Source organism: Corvus brachyrhynchos, unplaced genomic scaffold (genome assembly GCF_000691975.1).
Source record: "Corvus brachyrhynchos isolate BGI_N302 unplaced genomic scaffold, ASM69197v1 scaffold175, whole genome shotgun sequence".
NCBI classification, from domain to species: Eukaryota; Metazoa; Chordata; class Aves; order Passeriformes; family Corvidae; genus Corvus; species Corvus brachyrhynchos.
Genome location: NW_008238448.1, coordinates 6,627,571 through 6,653,583, shown reverse-complemented (window position 1 = coordinate 6,653,583; position 26,013 = coordinate 6,627,571). Strand labels below are relative to the sequence as shown.

Below are 26,013 nucleotides of genomic sequence, written 5' to 3'. Positions count from 1 at the left end.
AACAACCACTTGTAATATGTGACTATGAATGAAATCCTCAACCCCAAATATTTGAACATATATGGATGAAGTCACCTCTTGCTTAACTGACTGCAATAGCTATCACCATTTGGTTTTATACATTTGTGCAACGTTCACATAACTATGTGCTGTCTTGGGTGGTAAAGGTTAGGTAAGCTAATGGTACAACAGACACATTAGCTGAACATCCAGTCAGCTCACTACAAATCAAGACTGTTCTCTTCTTTCTGAACTAAAGCTTTTATCCAAAGTGCTGCCAAATGCAGATTGTATAAGGGCGTGGATCCAATTAATGCATGCCATTTGTAAAGACCTAAGAAATATCTGTAACAATAGACAGACTTTTCTGAACCAAAACTGTAACCAATGCCAATACTGACTCCTCCATCTTAGTACAGTTCCTGAATTATTTAGGACCAATTCAGGGTACTTGGTGAATGAATGCTCACACTGGAGATAAGGTATCTTGCCTGCCATAGGCCTGTTCCACTTCTTAAGTTTTCACCCACAAAAATAATTTGGAAGGACAAAGCAGAATACACAGCCCTTGCTTTACTTGGTAAAGTGCCTCTAGTCATGTAAAGGAAGGCAGTGGAAAGCCCGAGCTAGTGTGGATTCAGGCTAGTAAGTACATCCAAGGAATGGCGTGCCACACCTCAAGGCCTTTCCAGTGATCCAACACTACCAGTCCAAGGCCTGAACAGCGAGCAATAGTCAGGAAGTCTGTGCAATCTGTCTCACAGCTCAGCTTAGCAGTCACCAGCCTTCCTCACCGAAAGAGGAGGAAGGGGCCCACTTACAAGCAGGCAAATGAACAAACCTGATGTATCATCCCAGTGGTCTCGCCTGCCTGAAACAGAAGATGCAGAGCAGCAGAGCTGCTCACAATGGCCATTTCCCACCTGGCTTCTGGCAAGGAATGCTTACAGGAGTGCAGTTTTCTGTAGCCATTTGAGCAAATAGATCAAATACTACAAGATAAAAAATGCCCCTTAAGCAGAAAAACCAACCTAATTCACACGAGCCAATATCCATTTCAAAAGAGTGAGAATCTCATTCAATGCTCTTACCTTAACAGCCGTGTTGAATCTTACGCAGAAGTCCCTAAATATCTGGAAACATTCATCCAACTTCATAGTTTCTTTGTCTTCACAGAAAAAGTCAATGAGAGCATTTCCCTCCTTTTGCAATTCTCGTTTCTGGTGTTCAAGCTCCTTTAGATGCCTTACAGCAAACTGTAGCAAAAACCATACACACATGAACCAGACAGAAAAATTAAAGTCCCAACAGGTCATGTATATATTAGGAACTTACGAAATTCATGTTCCAACCCAGAAATTGTTACAGAGCCCAGGAAATTAACATTTTGAAGGAGAGCTCCTACTAACAAAAGAAAACATGCCATTTCAGCAAACTGAGTAAACAAGGTCAAGAAAAATGGACTGATCAAAATGTCCATTCTAGTGACTAGGACAGAAACCAGGAAGAAGTTCAAAAGCTCTTGAACAAACTTAGAGCTTTAATTTTTAGATGAGTAAAACCAAAGACTCTACTAGAACATTGACAGACCACCTGGGAGATCCTTAAAAGCTCCTCATTCCTTATTTTCCCAGTTCCTCTTCAACCTTCAACTAAGTATAAAGGATTAATTGCTCCTCCTCACTTTTCCAAGAACACATGTGACCTGGTTCCTGGATACACATCACAAAATCAATTCCTTCCTAAGGGGACCCTAGACCACAATAAAAAAGGTTTTCATGCTTGAAAGGTAAGGAACTGCTGGAAATATGTATATTTTAAGACATCCAGAAAATATTCCCATAAAGTAGCATTTTGAATCGTAAGTGTAGAGCAATACAGACAGCATGGGAGTAGTTTAGTGGAAGAAGATTCAAGAGGAAGAGAATAAGGCTGTGATTAGATGTTGAGCAGCACAACTACTCAAAACACTTCGATCAGGTGCCCCTGCCTCCTCTATCTGCATCACCAGCTATCCAGTTCCATTCTTGCACAACCCCACATCTGATACCACCTGTAGCTCAAAGTAACCTGATGAGAAAAGTTAATTTTTCACACAAATCTAGTCTCTAATTCATGGTTGCCTAAATATTTTTCATAATGTATCACTGGGGTGGGAGAATGCAGCTGGAGGCACTTGTGACCACTTAATCCAACCCTACTTTCAGGAATTACTTGGAAAATTATACCACTAGGATAGGAACAAATACGACTTGCTAGTCTTAAGAAAAAAAAGAAAAAAGAGGAAAAAGAAAAAAGCCCACAATAAAACCTGAAGATAAACTGGACAACTGATAAAAGCATACATTAAAAATTAGTTCCTCCACATATTTCACTAATTATTTCACAAGGGTGAAATAATCAAAACTGAGTTCTATATCAGCTTGGTTATCACCTGTAATTTAGAAACAAAAACTGGAAGTGTTTATGTAAGGTATGCATTTGTAAAATTTTTTTTTCCCCCAACATTTCTTTTGGAATGTGGCCTAAACAAGATTGTCATGTTACACAGAGCAAGCTATTAAATTTTAAAAAATTCCACACATGTTAAAACATAACATTAAAGAGTCTGGGTGCAATGGATAAAAGCCAACAATTCAGAGTGAATGAGGACAGGTATCTCAATCTTAACCTGCCCCTTTCTTCATCAGCTTTTTATCTCCTGAAAAACTACAGGGACTATTAACTAAATTTGCAAGTTGAAAATCAGGGTGGGTTAAGTTCCAGATCAACACCTGCCTCCTTTTAATAATTACCTATAGTGTGAAACAGAAAAAAATCATTTAATTGAAGTATAATATGTATCTCTCCAGGCATCACCACGTACTCAGAAAATCGCAAGAACTCTGCTTCCAAGGTAAGTGCTATATGCATCCAGACCTGTAAAGTCTCTGCAGTACCTAATAAAAAAAAAAAAAAAAGGAGAACCCACACAGAAATAATGGTGTGTCTCTGAATAAGAGACTCTGTGCTAAGGGTAAATTAGTAGAGAAAACAGTCCCCTAACCTTCCAGCTTCTAACAATATCTCTTCAGTCACCCAGCAATCAAGATTCATATGCACAGCACAGCCTCAGCTAAAATTGATGTGCTCCAGAATAATGTAACATGCAGACACTATTCTTTGGGCAGCTGCAAAGTACAAAACCAGAGACCACTCCAAATTGTCTTACATTTTAACTACTGATCTTCATCAGTAATTTCGCACGCACTAAATGTGCTTGCCTAACAAGCCTTGGGCAATGTACACTCAATATCCCTCCCTGTAAAAACACAGTCCTTCCAACACTCTTACTCGACAAACAGCATGAGGCTGGAACACCTTTGTACAACTGACAGGGCAGGCATATAAAAACAATGCTTCTGTTTATTAACAGGTCCACACAAATTACATTCAGCTGAGGAATGCTGCTGTATTCAGGCGACAGTAACACATTAAACACGGATATCCTACAAACCTGGAGAAAGCTTTCCATCTGGTGAAAGAGTTTTGGGTCTCGTCGGAGGCTGTCTTTAACAGATCTTGTCTTGACAGACAGTGAGTGGAGCTCTGCTTCTACATTGTCAATGGATAACCTAAAAACAGCATATACAGAGAATCTTTATCAAAGGAGAAGGAGTGGCCCACAGGTTAGCCACAACATGCTGCAAAATCGGATGCTTTACATGAGGTGCAAACGGGCTATCAAACAAGACCTGCCTGTTCAGGAAATCTTTCCACAGTAGACACTGAAAGTTAGGAGAGAGATAAGCACATTTCTCCTTATTTGCAACCTGAAAAGATTCCCATGGGGTGTGGTTTCATGATTAGCTCCAGCCAGTCCTACCCACCCTACTCACCTAACCTTAGAAAGGTTAATGCTGCCCTGCCTTTGACTAGGTGTTCCTTTTCTCTCCTGGTGCCTGTCCTAGCACTCCTTTTTGAGATGGCCAGCCATTTCTGTGAACTGAAAATTAACCTAGGAAAAGGAAAAAGCCAATTTGCTTCCAGATGGAGCCTTTGCTTGGTCCAACTGATTACATGACTGTTTGAGTGCAGGAGCTACCACAAAAAGGGGGCTACAAGAAACTGTCAGCCAGGAGTACCAATTTTGGCGGTAGCATTTGGCATCACGAAATTGCATGTTACACTCTTCTAAGCAGTCACAGCAATGCAACCTACAGAGTCTCAACCCAGCAGTTACAATATTTCATCCTTCTACCACATACCAGCAGCAGAGCTGCTGCTGTGAAAAGGGAACTCAGAAATTGAAGATCACAGGAAAGAGCTCTGATCTGGTGTAATCTAAGTGTTCTCCTGGGAGGCCCACATTCCACACAACAGGAGTTCCCACCTAAATGTCCCAGTCACTTCAAGGGTAAATGCTTCTAAACCTGTGGCACTTCCTTCATAAGAGAACTAAGCTTTGCCTAGGAATTGAAGCACTACAGTTTGCCAAATGATAAGAACAAACAACTGCACACGTGCTCCTCCTAAGGTTGTTTCACCAGCAGCATGACTTTCAAACAGTAAAGCTGAAGAACTTGTGGCAGCCTGATTAAAATGCACATGGCAGCAGACGGTGACACATGTGTGTCAGTAGACACATGAATATAATGTGCGCTGGTTTTTCTTTGCTTACTTCACCTGCAAAGTTAAGTTCCCTGTTTTGGGAAAACATGGTGTTTTTGCAACTAAGGAAAGCAGTAGGAAATACAGGCTACATTTTTCTGAACATGAAGGAGGAAGAGGGTGGCCTACAAGTAAAGAAGGCAAGACAACAAAAAATAAAGAACATAATGGTAGTTGTTTTAACATGCTCTAATTGAGAAGATTTATGAGCAACTTGTACATGACAGTTCTCTCTAAAGACCTTCCTCATGCCCAGTGGTGAGGTACATATTTAATTTTGTTTCATTTTCCTGTACAGAATGCACTCCCTGAATAGACTTCAGCATGAGTTACAGCAGAAGACTTCCAGCGTTAACAAATGTGATCAAAGGACAAAGTGGTTAGAAAATAAGTATCACGAAATTTGGGATTCTGCCTGTTCCTCTCCTGTTTGCCAGGGGGCTTGGATGCTGAGGAAAGCCACATTCCCCAGCAGGCCACATGGCAAACTGCCAAAAAGGTGTGTGGGTTGGATGGCAGAGAGCCACACAGGTGGTCCCTCAAAAATTTTCTGATTAACTCCACGGCCACTCCTTTCCTCAGAAGATTTCAGTCTTTTGCAGACATTATTTAACCCTCCATCAGATCTAAGAAACGGGATCCACTGTGCAGCTGGGAAAAGAATGTAAATAGATTGCCCTAAGCTCAAGAGTAAGGAAGTAGCAAAACTGGGAACAGAACTTCAGCATTGCTAGCTTCCAGGTTTCAGACTTAGATCACACTGTCTCACAAAAGTAAGTACAATTATCAAGGTACGAATCAGGTTCAGTTTAAAATTATGCAGCTTAAGACTTTAAGCTGAAAAATTCAGAGCCACAAACCCTTCAGATTTTCCAACCAAGACAGCAAATGAAACCTCAAAAAGCATCTCAGTGAAGCCAGGGCCAGCACCTGTCTCTGGTACCAGATTTGGAAAAGTACTGTAGCCTACTCAGAGACTGATGAAAATTGGTTTAAGGAAAAACAGCAAACATGCTTTTAGTTCAATCCCTTAAAAGTAATGAACAGACACATGTATTTGACAGAGACAGAAATACCAAAAACCTATGGAGATCATGTAATAAAAAAACCTCGTACCTGAAGGCACATTGCAGGCATACTTCTGCTAGTAAATGGAAATGAAGACCTCAAAGCTGCAGTAAACATTTGTAAGAATCTGTTTTGTGCCAAGACTTTCCTGAATAAGCCTCACTGCTTCACAAATGAGAAAATTCCAAGTCACCGTGTAACCGTAAGTTTTCAGTTTTCTTTTAACTCACCTGGCAGCATCATGAACACTCCTAATTTTTTCTGAAAAGTTGAGAAGAGCAGCATCTTTCTTTTGAGCTTCCTGAAACAAACAGAACAAAACCAAAACACACACAATCCATTAACATTCCACCACCATGCCAAAGTCCCTAAGTCTGGCTGTTCTAAAGCTTCTGGGAGGGCACTTAAAGGTTTCTCTCCCGCACTGTTTTTCTTCCCATTCAATCCTAACACAACTGAGTGGAAGACACCCCTTAAAAAAGGCAGGGATCAGAACTGGAGACTTTAAACTACAGCTTCCATTTTGCAGTGTACAATAACAGCTGCTTCTGCCAGTAAACACAAGCCAGATGTATCAATAAGGCATTTTTTTTTGATGTAGTGATGCCATTGTCTGAGCAGATATGATGCTTCCTGCACAAACATCAATTAATACCCTATTGTTTGCTGGTTGGAAATCTGTTAAGCCAGTTTATACACAGACAGCCAAAGTCATATAGATGCATTTAAATTCTCTCCCTTCTAAAATCAAGACATCTGAAAGGAAGGAAAAATAGCTTGGAAAAAGACTGCAGCAGCTTTAAAAAACACAAATCAGTCATCAAGGGAGAAAATAAAGCTATCAAAAAGGCTGCTCAGAAGATTCAATGGGAAGATTGAGAGAATATTTATCAAAATAAGACACTTCTACAGTGTAAGAATTTGGGACAGTAAGAAAAAATCTAAAATGAAGAGGTTTGATGAAGGCAAGTTTCTACATGATATAAAAACTAAAGCTTTCCATGGGGTTCCAGATAGGATGACCAGGTATTTTTGGTGAATTTTGTGGCAGGAGAAGAAAGGTGAAGATTAGATCAAAGCTGTGGAAAGCTGCTTTTTTTCTGAGGCACATGGTCCCTTTTATTGTCTATCAATTAATGGACCTGTATTTGTAGAAGTTGCTTATACCAGCAAAATAGTTTTTCTATACCAGAGCAACAAAATGCAGCAGACTCATCCCAGGTTTGTTTGCTTTCGTATCCGCCAGCTTGAGCAGTGATGACAATTTAAATCCAACAGCATTGCCAGCATAACCTCCCTAAAAAGACACAGTTTGCAAAAGAGCACATGAGAAGCTGAGGCATGACATGAGAGCACTGCAATATTAACAAGGAAGTATGGTCCATCAGCCATCTCCCTTTGGGATGTCACTTACCGCATTCATAATATTCCCAGCCTGAAGGACCAAGTGCAATATGGAATGCAGTTCCTCACAAGTCATTAACTCTGTAAGGAACAAGAAAATTGCTGTCTAACAATTGTTTGTTTAGAAATATAGTCAGTTACCAATCTCCTCTTCAGCTTTTTTTTAAAATTTGACAGGAAACTATAATAAACTGAAGAGGTCGTGGGAAAAATAATGGCACTATATACTTCCAATTCACAAGCACAACTAACAGACCTCAAGTGTATGTTCAGACTTTAACTTAGCAAGTGTAGTATTTCCAAGGCAACCTCCAGCAGCTAAGGAAACATTTGGGGCCTAATCCTGCAATGTGTGAAGTGTCTCATGCAAGCAGTTCAGTATCCTCACCACCTACTCATTGTTCCAGTGTGAGGCAAGTGTTCTGCACCCTGCAGGATCCATTTGCCATCTGCCAGGATTGGGCTTTTGAACAATTATTCTTTTTTTAGGAGACTTGGCCATAAGGCTTGAAAAGATAACAGGCAATGTTTAAATCTTCCTTGCTTATCCCACTCCCACTATGAATCATCATTTTATTTCTGTATGATCACCAACTCAGAGCAGCATTTATTTTACTTGTCATATCAAAGATGATTTAGCACAAAGTTACATTCAGTGTGACAAAGAGTCAAATGGAACAAAACTGCCTTTTAAAGCTTTCCCATCACACAAGCCATTTGTAACACTGAACATTTGTAAATATATTCATTCATGTGCAAAATGCACAGCAGTGTTCCATCTGAATTCATACACTTTTTCACCCAGCCACATATGAGCAAAAAACCAATATATGTGCAAAAAAAAATGTATGTGCACCAGAGGGATTGCCTTAGAAATAACATGTGGAAATTCAACACTATAAAGAGTTAATAAATGTGGTACAACAAACAAAGTAACTCCAAATTTGCAAGTGCCCATATGGCAAGAAAATCACCATGAGCTGGTTTTAATGTAAGGTACTATATTTTACATTAATGAACAAAATAAAAGGTGGAATCCTCTTGATTGCAGTGTAAATACTTTTAAAAACTATTTTGCTTCCAAGTCCACATTCTATAATCTATCCTGCATTCAGCCGCTCAACACAATACAGTAATCAATCATTTTGGAAGCACACAGCACTTGTACATTTGGATTTCAATACTGGCGGCCTAAAAACACAGAAATAATTAAATAACCTTCGATCTAACAAGCTATAGGTGAGGAAGCAAGGAGGAAGAAAGAGGAGAGAATAAATCAGAGAATAGCAAATTTCACAAGGCCAAGAGGAGAAAGCAACTTCTAAAGACTTCCCACAGTAAGAGCCTGCTCCGTGTCACTGTGGCATACACCCATTTGCAGGCTAGATGAGAATCCACTAGGCTGTTTAGACCATCCTAACCCTTAGTGATTACCAGCATTAGAATTGAAGTAAATATTCTCTCAGTTTAATTACAGGAAAGAAGCCTAGGAGACAGCAGTAGAAAAGGAGACAAAATTCCTAAACAACTTCAGGCTATCAACAAGCCCTGAAGTGAGAAGACCAAATGGAGAAGTGCACATGACAAAGTGGACTGAACACAGGGACAGCCCAGTCAGTGATTTGCGTGACTGGCCTGATGCAGGAGTTGGAGACCAAAGTGTCTCCTCTCTGGAGGGAATTAATTCACCAGTTTACATATGTCCTGGGTGAAGGACAAGGAGGACATTAAGGCGTGGCTGCTTTTATACATAACATATTCCCTCACATATGTCTGTTGCTCAAAACACAAAGAACAATGATTTGAAAGAGATCCCAATAAAAGGCCAAACTCAGACCTAATCCTAAGGTACTGCACACTTTCCTGAGTCAAGGACAAGTTCAATCCCCACTGGTGGGAAAAGGCTTTTTTCCCTTTGCTTTCACTTGAAAGGACTATTCTAATCACCAGCGCTCATAGTTGAGTATTTTACTTACTGCACCTTTTTATACCACTAGAAGCAGTCTAAGCAGTGATCTACTAGCCTGTCAAAAAATTTCCAACATGAAATAGGAATTTCATATTGAGGGACAGGACAAAGAGGTACTCAAGATACTGTAAAGGGTCAACATTAATGTTTAACTGAAACCAGGAAATCAACTATTTTCTTGCAGAGTACAAGACACTACATTACCTAAAAAGTAACCAGCTGCAGCAGTTCAAAACTTGTGAAATGTAAAGAACAAAACAGGTAGACAAACAGAGAACATTAGCAGAAAACAAAGGAATAGCAACAGTATTCTCTACAATAAAGATTTTAACCTATCAATACTGACACCTCAAAAGGAAATGGCACACAGAGAAATTTAGAAAAGTCATTTTTTTCAATGGATCTCTGAAAGAATGAGCAGAGAGGTGTAACAACCACATTCCGTCAGAGGGAGAGCAGTGCAGGAACGAGCAAACTGTACTCAAAAGATGACATCCTAATTTGGTCATGGACACCTTTGTTTCTGTTAATTTAGGATACATTACTTATAGGCTTCGAAAATGAATTTGTTGCTAGTGTATGCAAAGTCTCCAGATTCTTCATTTTGGAAGGAAAGATCCACCCTGATGGCATTTGTCATTTGATGGGAGTTAGCTTCCTTTTAATAGCTAAGGTACCTGAAATTCAAGCTCTGGTCTTCGTAATGCAGACTAATTAACATGCTAACAAAAACAAGAGTATTAGGCATGTCCCAACATATTTAATTACCTTTTGTTGCCCGTCTTATAATTTTCATGTCATTCTGTAGAGAAGCACAGGAGGGTGAGAACTCCCTCTCCAACACCATGGCTTCAATCCTAAGAGCATAGCTGGAGTACACAAACAGGTTTAGAACTGACAGCCAAAAAAGAACACTTATCATAAACAGAATAAACCTACTATCTCCTTACTTTGGCACCTGGATTAGTAAATACATGAAGGAATCAGCTTGAGACAGTTTTGATACATCTCCATCAAAGGCTTTTAATTTCTTTACCTAGAAAAGAGAAAAAAACACTAGCAAAGAATTTTATCAAAGATCAACTTGACTTTGGAAGGCAACACCTTGAAAAGCAGTAAATTTAACAGAAGGCATTGAAAAGTCCACCCAGTGACTGAATGGCTTCACTGTCTCAAGCTCCTGTAATTTGCACACACCCCAACCACAAAAAAATCTAAAAAATAATGTCACTCTTCTCCCAAAAACTGGCTACACAGTCCAACAGAAAAAACCATGATGCCATCACTCGGATTGGTGATTCTGATTTCTGATCAGTGATTGCTTTCATCACTATGTTTAGGATACTGATGATGATCTGAAAAATGACCCTCAACTCTTCCACAACTGTGATGTACATAATTTAACTGTGTTCAGAATATCCAGCATAGGACTGCCTCGATCTTACTGGCATGATGCAACTAAACTTTAAGTTACAGGTTTTTTTTCAAGATACTTGCTTCAACCATTTCCCCTAAAATGCTCTTAAGGGGTAAACTTCATCATCTTGAGTTTGTATATTTTTCATTCATATGAAATATTTTAAAGATAAATGCACTCTTGCATTTTAAGTAATTTGTTGTCAGTACTCTCAGTACTCTGAGGACACCATTTACATGCAAAGGAAATACCACTGCATTAATTTTGTTGATCTTCCTTCCCAGCTCCACCAAAATCCATATATTTGCATGATCTGGAAGCCACCGATCCACCCACTTACTTACTATTTGTTTATACAGAAGAACTGAAAAATACATGCACATATGTTTAAGCGTAACTGGAATTTCTTCCATATCTTCCAACACAGCAACTGTGTCCAAAAGCAAAGCTCACTCTCAGTTACACTATTTCTTCATTCAACCAGACCAACAAGTTCACACCTAGCAGCACTTGTATGTTTCCACTGATTTAGACATCACCCCATCATCCTTCCTGTGTGTAACATCACACTTAAAGCCCATTCACAACCACATTTACACAGATGGTCTTCAGTTTTAGAAAGCATATTCAGCTATTCGAGAGAGGGACACTACACCAGGGCATCAACAGTTACCCAGCTGCCATGATTTAGCAAGATATACACAACTTTTTTTTTAAAGAATCAGCCTACAAATTAATCACTTCAGGTATTTTTCTGCTTTGACAGTAAAAAAGTAATTGATCTGTAGTGAAAGACAAATATGCAATGCCAAATCAGGGTTCTGAACTAGTAGCAGAAAAGGATTCTTTTAACAGCTTTTTTCTGCTTTATTCCCATTTTTCCACATCATAAAAAATGGAAATGCTGAGAACACATAAAGAAAGAGAAAACAAAAAATACGAATTAAACCCAGAATAAAAAAGAATTTCCTTTCGAATTAAAAAACACATCAACAAACAAATGAACAGGAAAAAAACCTAACAAACTCTTATGACCAAGAAAGAGACCTCTAATCAGAGAGCAATTTTTATTCAGGCTATCTAACTCCATTTCCTAACACTGCCAGACCCCCATTTAACTCAAGACACTCAGACAAAAGCTCCTTCTAAAGATAAACAGCATACCCATTTTTTTTAGGCCTGAGAAAACTCCTAATTTACTGAGTAATTCAAGAAGTCTGCCAACAAAAAAACAGGAAAGACCAGACTTGACATTCCTGATAATTCTAAGGTGTTAAACGAGCAAGAAACAAACCCAAAATAAACACTTTTTCTACATCATTAAGTGGGGAGTGGGAGATGTCTCCTATCTCAGTCTTTAAAGGTGTTCTTTAACCTAGCTTCCCAAAAATAGTGGTCTGCGACCTAAACAAAAAAGCCTGCAAGTTCTCCAACCTCATTTTAGTATCTTGCAAACATCAGATTTTGCCTGAAAAGGATACAGGCATTCAGATATGGGAGAGAGGGAGGAAAGAAAGAAAAGCAGCCCACCAAAAAAACCCATGCCACCTCACCAAATTCATAGCATATAAGCCACAGGTAATTATAGGAAGATGCAATTTGAAGACTTAAATATACAAAAAGTGAACAAGAAGAGATCCTGAGGCACTCACAGGAATATTAACTTACTCATGCTACCAGTACTATATTTAAATATACTTTCAACAGTAAGTAGCAATCAGTGTTTTCTATGTGGAATTTTAGTTTTACATGCACTGGATGAAAACCTCTTTCTTCTACCCTAGTAGGAAAAACGCCTGAAGTGGTACAAGGGATTCTAAATCCCAGAATTAGTTCAGAGGAGGAACATTCCTACACATGCACAACAGAAGACATTGACTGAGCCTGCCTTCTGATGGGTAGGATGGGGTGTGAATGTCACTATGCAGAAAGCTTTGGCCAATAGTCAACCCAGAAGAAAGTCTGTGTCATCAGACTTGAAACAAAAATGTGCTCACCACCTGCTTACACTTTTCCCAGCCTACATCTACCGCCTAACCCTAACACTGTCTCCTCCTTAGATAACCCAAACTACCTTTGTAAGAAGCATCAAGGCAGCTCACCCAAGAAGCCCAAAACCCTAGGATGGTGGAGAACAGTGACCCATTCCACAAACAGACAAAACAGGAACATGACAGAGTTGTATGGTCCTTTTCACCATGGAATTTGGCAAACATAGCCTGGTTCTCCATACATGTCTTAAGTTTTTCACAGACAAGACTAAATAATCTCTTATCTTGGCCTTAAAACAGTAAGTAGTCTGGGAAGAAGCTACAGTAAAGACAGGATAGCAATTTTTGTGTTCCCTCTTTCTTAAAAATTTCATAATTGAAAAATAATTCTCACCATGCAGGGAAAAAAAAAAAGTTATTTGACTTTATCAACACTACCAATAAACTAAAAAAACCAACTTCTGAACCCCAAAGCTAAAAATTACAGGAACACATTTTGGATGTCTGTCATTACACATTCCAAGGGAGACTATTCAAAATCCCATGGGACTGTCTCTACTTGCTGCTGCCATATTGTCCAAGTATTCCGGAAGAAAACCTAAGATTCTCTGATGGCTCCCAGAAGTGGGAGTCAAATTCAAATACCAATTGCAGCCAGGAGCTGCAAAGAAACTATGGGGATTGACAACTATGTTCACTATTAATCATGTTAACAGATATAGTAGATAGGTTTATAATTAGTCCGAGAACACAAGAGAGCTAAAAAATGTGCTTTATTATAAAATTTTAATGAATAATCCTATCAGTTCTGGCCTTGACCTCCTCTCTTCAAGCACAACAAAACTTTTCCACAAGAGTAGGCAGGCACGTACCGAGATATGGCAGTGTAATGTGTGTATGCAAGAGAGCATAATTACATTGTATGCTCAGCTCTGTATTACTCAAATTGGGTGCAGAGCTACTAATTTAATTTTTCATTATATTTGTATATGGAATATGCATTTGCACTGTCCATGCATGCCCATGCACACTAAATCTGATTTTAGATACACAAGGTTCTCACATCTGTAATTTGCTTTATTTCAAGAACAGTTATGAAACATAGAAAGCCTGATCTTTGATTTGATTTGTGAACAACTCCAGTAGAGATGCCCATTGCAAGTATGTCATTATACCTTGCAGACACAAAAGCTACTGTATTCAAGTTCTTGGTAATTTTTGAGCTACCAGTAGCACTTATAGTGGGATTTTACTTTATGGCATACAACAGGTACCTTGCAGATCTTGTATCTATGCAGGAGCTTTGAAGAAGAGGAATAAATATTTTCTCTGTGGTTTTTTAATTATTATTTAATATGTCCATACCTCTGCAAATAATCAGGACACTAACAAAAAAGAGAGTTAAAAAATACCAAAGCCCCAAAAGGCATCACAGTGGAATCCAACTGCAAGGGCATGTGGGAAACCAGCTGATGGATGAGGGAGTGAGGCACCATGGGGTTCACAAGCCTGGGCAGTGGCAAACCACTATCAGCAAATGATAAAACGAAATGGAGAAAAACCTGCAGGTAATCATAAAGGGCAAAAAAGGAAGAGGAGATGAAAGCTCTGAAGGATGGTCTGCCCTGTAAAGCACTAGCTGAGGAAAGGAGGGAGCAGTTAACTACAGACAGGGTTCATAAAGGGTAGAGCTGTTCCAGTAAAGCAGGTGACGGATGACCAGGGTTTGAAATCAGAGCACACAAGCAAAGGACAGGCTTGAGACATTATTAAGGAAGTTAAGACATTGTGTTGATAACCTGGGCGTGCATGTGTGTAGGTGAGCTGACTGCCAGTATTATATGCGCTCTTCTGTATATATTTTAAGTACAAATTCTGGCTACTCTAGCTCGTTAAACACTGGACTCTCTCAACTTTTCCAGTCTGGGCCTGCTGAAGACTGCAATGATATGCACATAAAAGCAGCTAAAAGCTTCTTCTCTGCTTTAGTCAGGATTCCAGTAAATTAAAGCTGTCAGCCATTTCAACAGGATATCATTCAGAAACAGCTAGGAATCTTTTCAGAAGTGATACAGCAGAGAAGACCAGTGCTTCAGCCAAGGTTCCCTGGAAAAAAAACCAAACTGAAAAAAGGGATGAAGCAGATGAGATTCCAAATAGGTGTTTCTTTCTCCTTAAAAAACTTCTAAGCACAGTACGGTACAAACAGCAGGACATCTAAGACGGCTTAAACAAAATCAGTGATCTTACCCTACTTGTTAATGTGTTGAGAATTTTTATACATTTGCTTGGACTTTTTTCTAACCACTGTATAGTGGCCAGGCCATACACCCACAAACAGCCCTGAACAAAACGTTGAGCGGAGCCTTGCGGCAAGCTCCATGATGGCCAGCTTCAAGTATTTGTCAAGTTTTTCAAATTAAACATTTGAAAATACCCAAACGTTTTAAGTCGTAGGAAAGACTTCACAGCAGTGCCAATATGTCAATAATAGTCTTATTCAGTTTGAGAAAAACATTCAGTAAGGAGCTGGTATTTGCCATTTACATGCAAAAATCTCAACAGCTTTGATAGCTGCTGGGATTTTTCATAGAAAACAGCTAGAAAATTAGTAGTACTGACACCTATTTCTGCATGCAAATAGAGTTGCCACATTACAGTACTGCATTTAGAATAATTTTAAAGACAACAGATGTTAAATGTATTTGTTAGTCCAAGTACCTGGCCTCCATTGTCAAAAATCTCGAATACCATCTCAGGTGCCTGAGATACTATAAACTGAAATGATCTAAAATATGTCAAAAACGTCAAACAAGTGACCAGGGACACATTCATGTAATGTGACTGTGTATCACAACACTTCTAGAGAAGATACGATTGGAGTTCAAAGCTGGTGTTTATTCACACTAGGTAAACTGTAAACTTAAACGTCTTGGTAAAAAAGAAGAAACAAAATAGTCCAGAGTTGAGTTTAAGGATTTATGGTAAAATGGAAAAGAAAAAGCAGAAGACATCTCAAAGCACAGTTACTGGTGCAGAGCACAAGCCTAGCAGAAGGCACCTGGCTCTCCGTCCAGCTTGCAAGAAACCTGTGCATACAGGCAAATGTGACTGTAAATACCTGAGCTACTGCAAAGGGCATACAGAGAGGAACTGCAGAAGCCCACCCACGGTTACACGAGACAGTTTGCCCTGGTAACTGAACAGCCACTAACCTTTTAGGATCGGAGTGCTTAAGTCTCTGCTCAGAGTAATTGCCAACTCTTACAACAACAAAGCAGGTCTTTAGGAGAACAGGAAGTATCTTAAGGGCAATCCCAGGGAATCCTTGCTGAGGATGGGTGCAACATTGTGCAAGGCCAATGTGATGACAGCTTGCCAAAGGTATCTCATGTGATATGGCAAAAAGAAATAAGGGAGTATTAAACAGAAGAGGGAACAGCAGAACAAATAACACCACTTCACCTGGTATCTCTAGTGATTCTGGATTATTTGTATATGGGGCCGTAAACTTCTGATGCCTTTCCCTTAGCAAATGGTGAATCACTATTCTAGGAGACAGCTATTCAGACTAGGAGGCAGGCAATAAACTAAGAAAAACTAAGGGGACATAGCACGAGAACAATGAACATACATTTAGGGGGAAAATAGTGAAAAAGAAATAAAAAGCTCTGAGGCTCCTAAAAAGAACAAATTTTTTAACTGCCTACACTAAAATTTTAGGAGCCACTGTAGTGAACGACTTACTGGACCCACTTATTCCTTGGCCACATCAAGCATGAAGACGTGAAGGCATGGAAACATTTTTCCATACCAGCAGAATCATCAGTCCCTTCCATTCAGGATTTTCTCCCTGTCTTGCCTGCCACCACCCACCCAGCTCTCAAGGGGAAAAATCCAAAAAGGTTAAACAATTTCCTTTTTCTGATGCATGAAATCAATTAAATACATACAAACACCTGCACACTGGAAAGTAGCCTCTTTCCAGCCTTCCCATGGGAACAGCAACAAATCTCATGTCTGATACCCCTCAATTTCTAATACTCTCCTGTATCACAGAATATCTTCCATTAATTTCTCAAGTGACTCCTTCAAAGCACTTAGTAAGTTCTCTGGCCCCACGATCTTGAGGGACAGACCTGTTGTCAAATCAATAAACACACCTTTTTACTCTTAGCAGTACCTATTGGGTAGCTAATGCATCCAGTTGAGCATTGCAGACAAAATTGATAAAGTTCAACAACTTACATTACAATTCTAGCTGAATGACAACACTTATATCACACAGACTACATTAATAGAAAGATTTTCTACTTGTCATAAAATAACAACCAAGATCTAAGCCAGAAAGAGGAAAAGAAGAAAAAGTACTTTTCTTTCAGTCTAATTTTCTGACTATACACAAAGTTAACTTTGTCACTCTCTTTCAAGTGAGCACTCCATTGTTCTCTGACTTTCAGAGGAAGGAGATAAGTTCTGTTTATATAATGGAATATGTACTAAAACGCAAACAAAGAGGGAAGAGGGAATAGTTTTGAGGTCCCAGAACTACTGTCACCTATTTTTTTTTTATTAATTACCTTTCAACTTGTTGATATCCCCCCAACTCTAAGAGATACATTAATCAAGTATAAAATAACACAATTTTTACAAGATTCTCTGCAAAGGCAGCCCAATTTAGGGTCATAAATTTGACAGCAAAGATTGTAACATGTTCTACTGATGACTGGACCTGAGATTTGCTGTTGTACAGAGGAAACAAAGTGCTTTGACAGTATGACCTTGAAATAGTAAAGCATGTGAGTTGAGGTTGATCTGTATGTGGACCTTAACTTAGCAATTTCCCAAGTTTCAGTCATTCACTTTGATGTGAAGCACTCAGGCAATTCTAATGCTAATTTTGTCAGGTTTGTGGTTTACATTTCTCTCAAGTACATACAAATGGGTCAGTGCCAATAGTGAGCAGCCAAGGAACTGTACATCATTAAGCAGGGCTCCTAGGTCAGTTGATGGAGCTTCACCTCTTTAATCATGTAAATAGACTTGAAGTTTGGGACTGGAAGGGGAAAAGCTGCTCTTGGATGTTGGTCATACGGTGATCACAGGAACATTGAGAAGGTCATGCTAGTAATTCTGTGCCTTCTAACACGTCTCCTTTGAGCACTAAGCCATGGTAGCAAATTCCATGGGTGCTGCACTATTGGAACCCAGTGACCAGGCCCAGGAACAGACAGATCCCGGATGCACCAAGCAGGCAGTGAACCAGATGGCAAAAAGGCAGCAGCACAGGGCTACCAATATCCAACTCACAGGCACTGCAATGAGAAAGCATGAGGCAGGTGCCAAAGAAGGGAAATTTGTTTGCTTAGAATATACTTGGATTCTGAATTTTCTGACCTCCCTAGAGCAGTTACCTGCACATAGGAAGGTTCCAGGTCTTGCTGTCTATGGGACAAAAGGGACATCATAAAAACAAAAAAATGTCTTATCAGCTCCCTAAAAGCAGGTCAAATTACTTGATGTGAAGGGAATGACTACACTGCGACCTCAATACCACAAGACAAATGAAGATTAAATTTTTGCACTCAGTGGTTCCCTATTCCCTACCCTCAGGAAGGCATTGAGATTCCTGTTTTACAGAGCTTCATGTTGGAATCCCAGTAAGCAAAATTCTACCAAAAGTAAGTTCCATGTAAAACCATTATTTACCTCCTCTGCTTCTGGTAACAATTTAAGAAATTCATGTAGCAGTTCAGAACCATAGGGCTGACTCCTTCCATGATAAATATCTTCAATGATGGATTCGGCAGACCTTGAAAAAACAATTGAGCATATACATTTCTAACACTTGCAGGGTGAACAGTTGCACAGATTCAAAAAGCCATGCCTGGGCTACTCAACAGAGTTATAAAGAGGTTGTGGATGCATCAGTGTCCACAGCAGCGCTGCTCCAACACCATTTCGGTGATGCCTTTATTAAAGGGCGACATTATCAGTGAATACAGGCAGCAGTGAAACAGCTTGCTCTTTAAAAAGTTCCTCACATTGCTCCTTCCTAATTGTTTCTAAAGAGAGGAAAGGCAGTTCATGGGCAGTGTTACAAGAGGTTACATGAGGCTTCCCTTAACCATACCTGAAAACTCCCTTCAACTGGTTAACATCAGCAAACTCCAAATGTTTGCTGCTAAGTCATAAAGGCGCTCAAAACTAAACATACTAGAAAACAAATTATGTCAAATTACTTTTGAGAAAACGACATAAAACTGAAAACTCCACAAGGAACAGAACACAATGTATATATTTTATGAGAACCACAAAGAATTCTTACTTTTTGAATTGTTTGAGAAATATCCCAATGTTCATACTTCGTTTTGCATCCAAAATGGAAACCTGGGAGAGAAAGCAAGAGAGATTAATCTAACAATACCTAAGAAAATAGCGTATAATGCAGATATCATTTCTTAAATTGCTACAGGTAACTGTTTGCAGTTGCCACCAAATCCCAGGCCAAATAAATATACAGTCACTTCTTATCAACTGCAAAATATATATTATATATACTTATATACTGCAAAACTAGTTTATACCACAGAAATACACAGCACACTCACATCACCTTTTTCCAAGTGAAGCAAAAAATTCCATAGCAACATATAAGGAAGGAAGGAATCAGTATTTCTATTTCATTACAAAGTAACAACATTCTTCTTGCTTATTTCATAACCCTGCATCTACAAAATGTTGCTTATGCAGTAATACACTATATTGCATTTGAAAGCCCCAAGATTAGTGAACACCGCACTTCAAAACCCATGTAAATTCAGAGGTTTTCTGACAAATGTGAGGATGGGATTTCTAAGCAGAGGTCAGGTGCATTACTGATTTAATTCATGCCAACTAACAGCCACACTGATTCAGGGGAAGATAAGTAAGTCAATCTTGAATCAAACCCTGAAACAGATGATGCTCAAAACTGTTTGCTTTACCGAGAAGCAAACAGAAATCCATAATAAAATAACAGTCTCTCCCAGCTTTGTATTTCAAAGTTGGTTTGCTGTATCATCTTACATGTACAATTCTGAGGATTAGGCAGAGGGGGAAAAAACCAAACAAAACACCCTGCAATATTCTCCCCTAATTTTGTAAAAAATTTTTAGATAAAAGTGCCTCTTTTATACTAGTTTTTCTTCCTGTACCAGCATACAAGTTTAAACCTGAGAGGCTTGCCCTGTTTCAGCAAATTGTGTCCTTAAGGTTAAAATTTTACCACAGCTATCCTAGTGATAACAGCTACAAAAGTCATGAGATTTACAAGGACAAGAGAATTGTTTCACCTTAACAGTTCCACCTGACTGCTACAATAAAAGAGCTCAGTACATATAGATGTTCAAGACTACTCTTGGACTCGCATGCTGTTTGTGGTTTTGACAACTGGAAAGGCATTTTGACCTTTGTAACAGTGCTCAGATTAGAAGCAGATATATAAATGCAACATTGGCATTGTCACGAAATTGAATTAGCCTGCAGTCAGCTGGTGACAGTGAAAATAAAGGTATGATTAATGGGCTACCCTCAACATACACCTCTCCTGAAATAGTGAGTCATATCGAAAAGTTTTCTGAAATCCTGGAATTTCCACTCATCTGAAAACAGCAAAGACTAGAAAACACAGGAAATATCAGCATATTAGTTTTAATTAGATGATTGGTAGCCTGAAGACCTTCAGTTTTAGCATATGCAGAGATAAGGGAACAGATTGTGGTTTATTTTCCTGTTATCTTAAGAGCTGAGAGGCCCCCAACAGATCATTAAGGAAAAGCCCCTTAACGCAGGACAGGTTCAACTATCTCTCCCCCTGCAGTATCTAATCTTTTTCAAATGTTTTACTGCAGGGACCTCTCACTGACCTCTCTAACTGTAGCTCCAGTCTCCAGTTGCTCCGGTCACCCCTAATTCTCTGATTTCTCTGTACTACTTTAAGCCTATAAGCTTCACCATCATTTGGCTTTTGGTTTGTTTGGGGTATTTAAGCATACTCAGAGTTAATCTTGTGCACATTTTTTAAATCACAGTCAGTAACTGCTACAAGAAGACTGATCGTCAGCTGAGTAAACCTCTGTTTTCCATGGCACAACTCAGATTTACAGTACAACTTCAAACAAATTACAGAATTTTTTTTTTTTTAATATCTCCCCTTGAAGAAAACAACAGACGGGAACATACACAGCTGCATTTGTCTTATCAGCACAACATAAAAATGTCATAGCTGTTCTCAAGTACCAGGATTTTACACACACTTCTTGCTCTGTGTATGACTGTACTCTATTTCTCCCCTGATTTCTTGTTTAAGCACACAATCAGAACAAGGCTCAGTTTTTGGTCACTCTTTGCTTGGTGTCTACTTCAAGCTTATCAAAAGTGTTTGAAAATGCTGTCATTATGTAACTACCTTCGAGGAGTTTCCAGATGGGAGCACAAGGAGGAGAAAAGGGGAACCTGGCAGACACTCCATAAATACAAGTTCCTACTCCTTGCACACAAATACACGATCTTCCATCTCACATTCAGTTACATATTAGATTCATAACCTCAGCCTGAACATCTGTTCACAATGTCTACTCTTCTCCACTGAGATTTCATTTGATTTCGCTCATGCAGAGCACTGTCTGCTGTTGCTTTTTACCCTTTAAACATTACCGCAGCTTTTTCTAAATTCTGCTCAGTCTGTTCCTGTCTTCTGCTCACACACTGCTGCCGGCACTGCACGTTTCAGGGCTCTGTTCACCACCCAAAGAGGCTTTGAAGTGCTGTGCACCAGTAATACCCCCGGACTTCTTGACTCAAAAAGTTACACTGGACTGTAACTGAGAATTGAGAACAGGCATTCCTAGTCTCACTGGGATTCTCTACAGCAAAAAAAACCTCTCATACAGTTTCTTATGATTTACTTTAGATAAATTCATGAGAGCTTTCTCCATTCTCATCTTCTACTCTCTGAAACTGGAAATACTGCAATTCTCTCAGATACTTTCCACCATCTCCACACCTGCACTTTGCTATCCAATGCAAAGCATCACAGGTCAGACACTTGCCACCTCTGCTTTATAAACAGTGCAATCTTTAAACCAAGGACAGCAATTTACTCATGAATCTGCTTTTCATCACCAGAGTATTCAACCCAGCACATTTCCAAAATCTGCAGTGGGCACAGATCACACAATAACAGGCCTCAGTTTGATAAATGTTAATCCACCACAGACATATTCAGTTTTCAAGGCACTATGAGAAGGGGAAAATTAGCCTGAATACCACGGTGAAGCTGAGTTGATGGTAAGAGGATATCTACTCCTGAACCCCAACACAAATTTGTAATCAATGCAAAAGATTCAGAGGAGTGTCCTGGGAGACACAAAAAGACCCACATCAAAACTGACTTTGTAGCGACTGGAGAAATGGAACAGAAGTTTCTTGCCATGAAATCATCAATGAAGAACAGAAACATGACAAAGTGGATTTACTTTAACAGATCAGTAAAACAAAACATTGTATGCTTTCTTCGCATAAGAACAATGGGGGCTCACAAGGTGGGATACAGTTTACAAATTACAGCAAGCGTGGAACAGCCTGGTGGCTCAGGTTTGGTGCTGAAGTTTAGGTAGGATATAAATAACTTCCTGTTTCAACTTCCACTTCACATTACAACACACTACTCATCACTCCATGCCTGGAGTCACGGTGCAGCAGAGTGAACCTAGCAGCTTACTAAAGCGCTGTCCCACTCCGTGTCATCCTCCCTTGTCACGTTCCCAGCCTGCTCTCTTAGGCAGGTACTGGCACTCATCTCATCTGGTTCTTGCTGTTAGTTCTTCACTGGATTAACAGGTTGAATCAGCTCTCAAGAAGGTGGAATGAGCATCTGAGCAGGCACAGGGAAAACAGAGAGAGGGCATATCTAGGGGAGGGGACAAGAAAGAGAGATTCTGTTCACTTCTTCCATCTTCCTTCTCTCTGTTCTCGCTATCCCCTTGCACAGGTTCTTGAATTCACTGCACCCTTTCACAAAGTCATCAAAACTCACCCAAAGAGCAGAAGACTACTGCAGCAGAAAACAAACTAAGAACCTCACAGCACTCTGCTGAGCTGCTTAAGTATGTTTACAGAGGGTGCAGTATCTGCATTATATTATCCAGTATCTGTCCAGAGCCAGCAGACAGATGGGGTGAGGTGAGAGACAGGAGCAAAGACACAGTTTGAAGGAGAAAGCAAGACTAATTCCCCAGGCTAACCAGAAGCTGTTCTGCCCACTCCGCTGCCAGGCTGATGACAGCCTGGGTGAGTGCATGTTGTGCCACACTGGGACACCACTGAAGAATGGGGAAAGTAAATTGGTGTGTAAACTTAATCTTGCACCCCCTATTTTTCAGAGCCTCAAATTACATGGAACCATAGGGCAAATTAAGCCTTTAGTGAAGGAAACATGTTAATTAATCTCCTAAGGGCTTGGTGAGGGCTTGTTTACAAAAAGGAAAGCATTTGCTGTAGGAGTTTGACTCAAACGTCAAAAGGGACTTCTGTTATAACGATGATGTTACATCTAAATTCCCTGTATAAATCACTGTCAAGTGAGGAATTAGAAGGACATGCAGTCTTGTAAGCCTTACATGTGTAGAACTTTTACCAAAACTGCTCATGATTTCATAATCAACAGCGATCTCTGGCAAAGGTATGAAACCCCAAATCTCCTCCACAGTCTCTGGGGCAATGCCCTCAACACTGGCTGTAGAGTAACTCTTCACCACTTCCACGGAAACTTCACCGTTGCACCAAGAGGGACCCCATAGTGACAACAGTGCACTCTCTGGCCATGCACTTCTGCACAGCAATTCAGACATGTGCTATTTTTTTCAGATTTGGATCTAAGCAAAAGTTGAGTTTATGCACTTGAAATTATCTTGAAAATTCATTGCTGATATACTGTGCCAGCTAGGCTAATTCCATTATGTAAACTTCAAAGAACAGTTTTCATTGCTAGACCATAAAGCACTGTCTAAAATCAACCGTGTTTTACACAAAAGGAACAGAGGTACCTGAAACACAAAATGTCTTGTCCACCTGCCCCTGCTGGCCAGCAACACGGCCACAAACAGAACTAGAGCTCCCTCAGTCCCACACTAACACGCTCTCCACAAGGTCACACTGATTCTGCGCACCTCAGCCTGCCCCCAGCTCCTGTCAGCCTCTGCAGGTTTTACCAGAGCGAGCTGAGGATAACCATCCCACATTAAAACAAGCGCTGGCAGCAGACAGCACCAGTGGCAGGAGTCACAAACAAGGCCTGGGCCTCCGATCTCCAGCCCCTTGCTGAACCATGCCTGCAGCAGGGTTAAGCACGTGAGCTGCTGCGCATCTGTACTTCCGCACCTCCAATAACACATAGCATCTGAGGAGGGAAGGATTATCTCCTTCCCTCCTCCCTAAGCAGATAGGACTGCAAAGTCCATTAACACATCAGAAATTGCTCACCACTGTTTGACACACTGCTGCAGCATGCTTAACAAAGCTTAGCGAGCGAGCTAAGTGAGTTTTGTCACTCAAGGGGCATCACTCAGAGGCAAGTCCTGTTGCCTCGTCACCTGCCACGTGCAAAGTCACCGTGGGAGCCCTGAACCGGCGTGCACAGGCATCAAGCAGGGCAAATACACTGCACCACCAGATCAGACAAACAAACATCCAGACAGACAAGCAAAACCAGTAACTTTTAGCAAGGCAGGGTTTTGTTTCCAAGGCATTGTATCTTGGAGAATCCCTGGTTTTGCAGGCCTCTGATTTTAATCTTTAACATTGCATTGAGTTCTGGAGCACACTGGGGTTTTCTCTGACCCACCTACTGCACTCTATGGGCCACGTTCAGTTTATGAAACTTATTGTAATATTTAATAGAACTAGATCTTTATCACACAGCAGTCCTGAAAGGGGGAGCTTCTGAGGAAACACAGGAGGCCGGAGCTCTGTACATCTGCACATGGCACAGGAAGTCCACTCACCACACTCCTGATTCAAAGATGAACATAGCCTGAAAACAGCGCAGAGGTTAACGACTAACTCTGATGATGGCCCCAATTACTACTTCCCAATGTCAGGGTTTCAGAGCCTGCAATACACATGCCTTTTTAAACCTTTAATTTTAATATGTACAACATGCATGCTATCAGTCCACTGGTTTCTCATCTTGTCCCTTCTGATCTTATTTTGACATCTCCTGAGTCCTGCAAGATATCAGCAACTTCAGGTACCTATTTTCTCACTAAAAATTGATGCATTGCTACATCTCTTAGCCTCATGCCCTCCGTATTTTGTTTACAAGCTAACACATATGTAGACACACACCAGTAATTAAATCTGCATTTCAGCCCTCCAATTACTTCAGAGAAAGATCACTTGAGACAATTCAATTCAGGCGTCACAAAGAGGCTGTCTATAAACGAGGATTTAAGAACTAGAAAAGCTACTTATCAGTTCCCTGGAGAGTGTCTGAACCTGAGAGTACTCATTACAGAGCACTCCTTGCCACCAGAACAGAAATCAGTGGCAATCTTCAGACCTTCTTGGAAGGTTATCTTCATGTCCAGAAAAAGCAGGGAAGATGAAATAAAATTTTCCTTAGCATGAAAGTCATGCTTATGAAAGTGGAAACTTTAAAATTATCAAATAGCAAGTACTCTTAATCACAATATTATGTTCTATGTCCTTGGTGTCATACTTCCCTTCCTGATGCCTTGAGGACACTGTGGGCATATACAGCATTAACCCTTGCAAATAGGACCCTCTTCTCTCCTGCCTGGTACATGTTTGCATGTACAACACCTTGTTTGCATCACAGACATAGAGGAAGAGCTGAAAAGACAATACAATTGTGTTCCACACTGGAAACTCACAGGCCATCCAACATGAGTAAATACAGATGCTTTCAGCTCTCTCCACTTATTCATATTTATTTTAACAGGTGATCAAATCACAGCACTTAGCAAGTTAAAATAATAAAACACAGTTAGGTCTTTGAAAAACAAATATGTGCCACCAAGAACAAAGAGTTTATGCTTCCCATCATTCCCCTCTCCTTTGAATCAAGACAAATTTGCCGTAAGGATGAAACATGACAGAGAAAGAGACAAAGGCGAGGCAGAATTCACATCAACTCCTACAGCATTATGTAAAAAAAGAGGTTTTACTTTAATTCTTACCTCCTCTTTAGTCTCTTTAAACGAAGACTTTAAAGATCGGTTTCGGGAGTCCTGGGGTTTGGCTTCTTCCTGCTGCCCAAAAAGTTCCTCAATTGTCTTTGTATCAATTTGATACTGTGGTCTTGCAGCAATTGTCCAGATATTGGTTTTACCACGGACTTGCTCTTCAGGGATAGTTTTCCAGAAAAAGCTCCGCATTCGTTTTTTTTTGCCGTGGCTGTCGTGCCCATTTACCAGCTGTGGAGGCAGAGGTATGTTGGGGCCAGGCAGTGG

At 40.1% G+C, this 26,013-nt stretch overlaps 1 protein-coding gene across 1 annotated transcript in view; it reads right to left on the bottom strand.

Moving 5' to 3' along the window:
- Positions 1-26,013, bottom strand: part of FHDC1 (FH2 domain containing 1) — a 32,515-nt gene that overhangs the window by 6,085 nt on the left and 417 nt on the right. Inside the window, exons 2-11 of the mRNA XM_017736745.1 lie at positions 25,741-26,007; positions 18,828-18,889; positions 18,209-18,311; positions 10,042-10,127; positions 9,860-9,960; positions 7,133-7,203; positions 6,908-7,015; positions 5,949-6,019; positions 3,497-3,614; positions 1,092-1,256 (exon numbers count right to left, since the gene is read on the bottom strand). Of these exons, the coding sequence (XP_017592234.1) occupies positions 1,092-1,256; positions 3,497-3,614; positions 5,949-6,019; positions 6,908-7,015; positions 7,133-7,203; positions 9,860-9,960; positions 10,042-10,127; positions 18,209-18,311; positions 18,828-18,889; positions 25,741-26,007 (1,152 nt within the window). The remainder of the gene's footprint in view (positions 1-1,091; positions 1,257-3,496; positions 3,615-5,948; positions 6,020-6,907; positions 7,016-7,132; positions 7,204-9,859; positions 9,961-10,041; positions 10,128-18,208; positions 18,312-18,827; positions 18,890-25,740; positions 26,008-26,013) is intronic.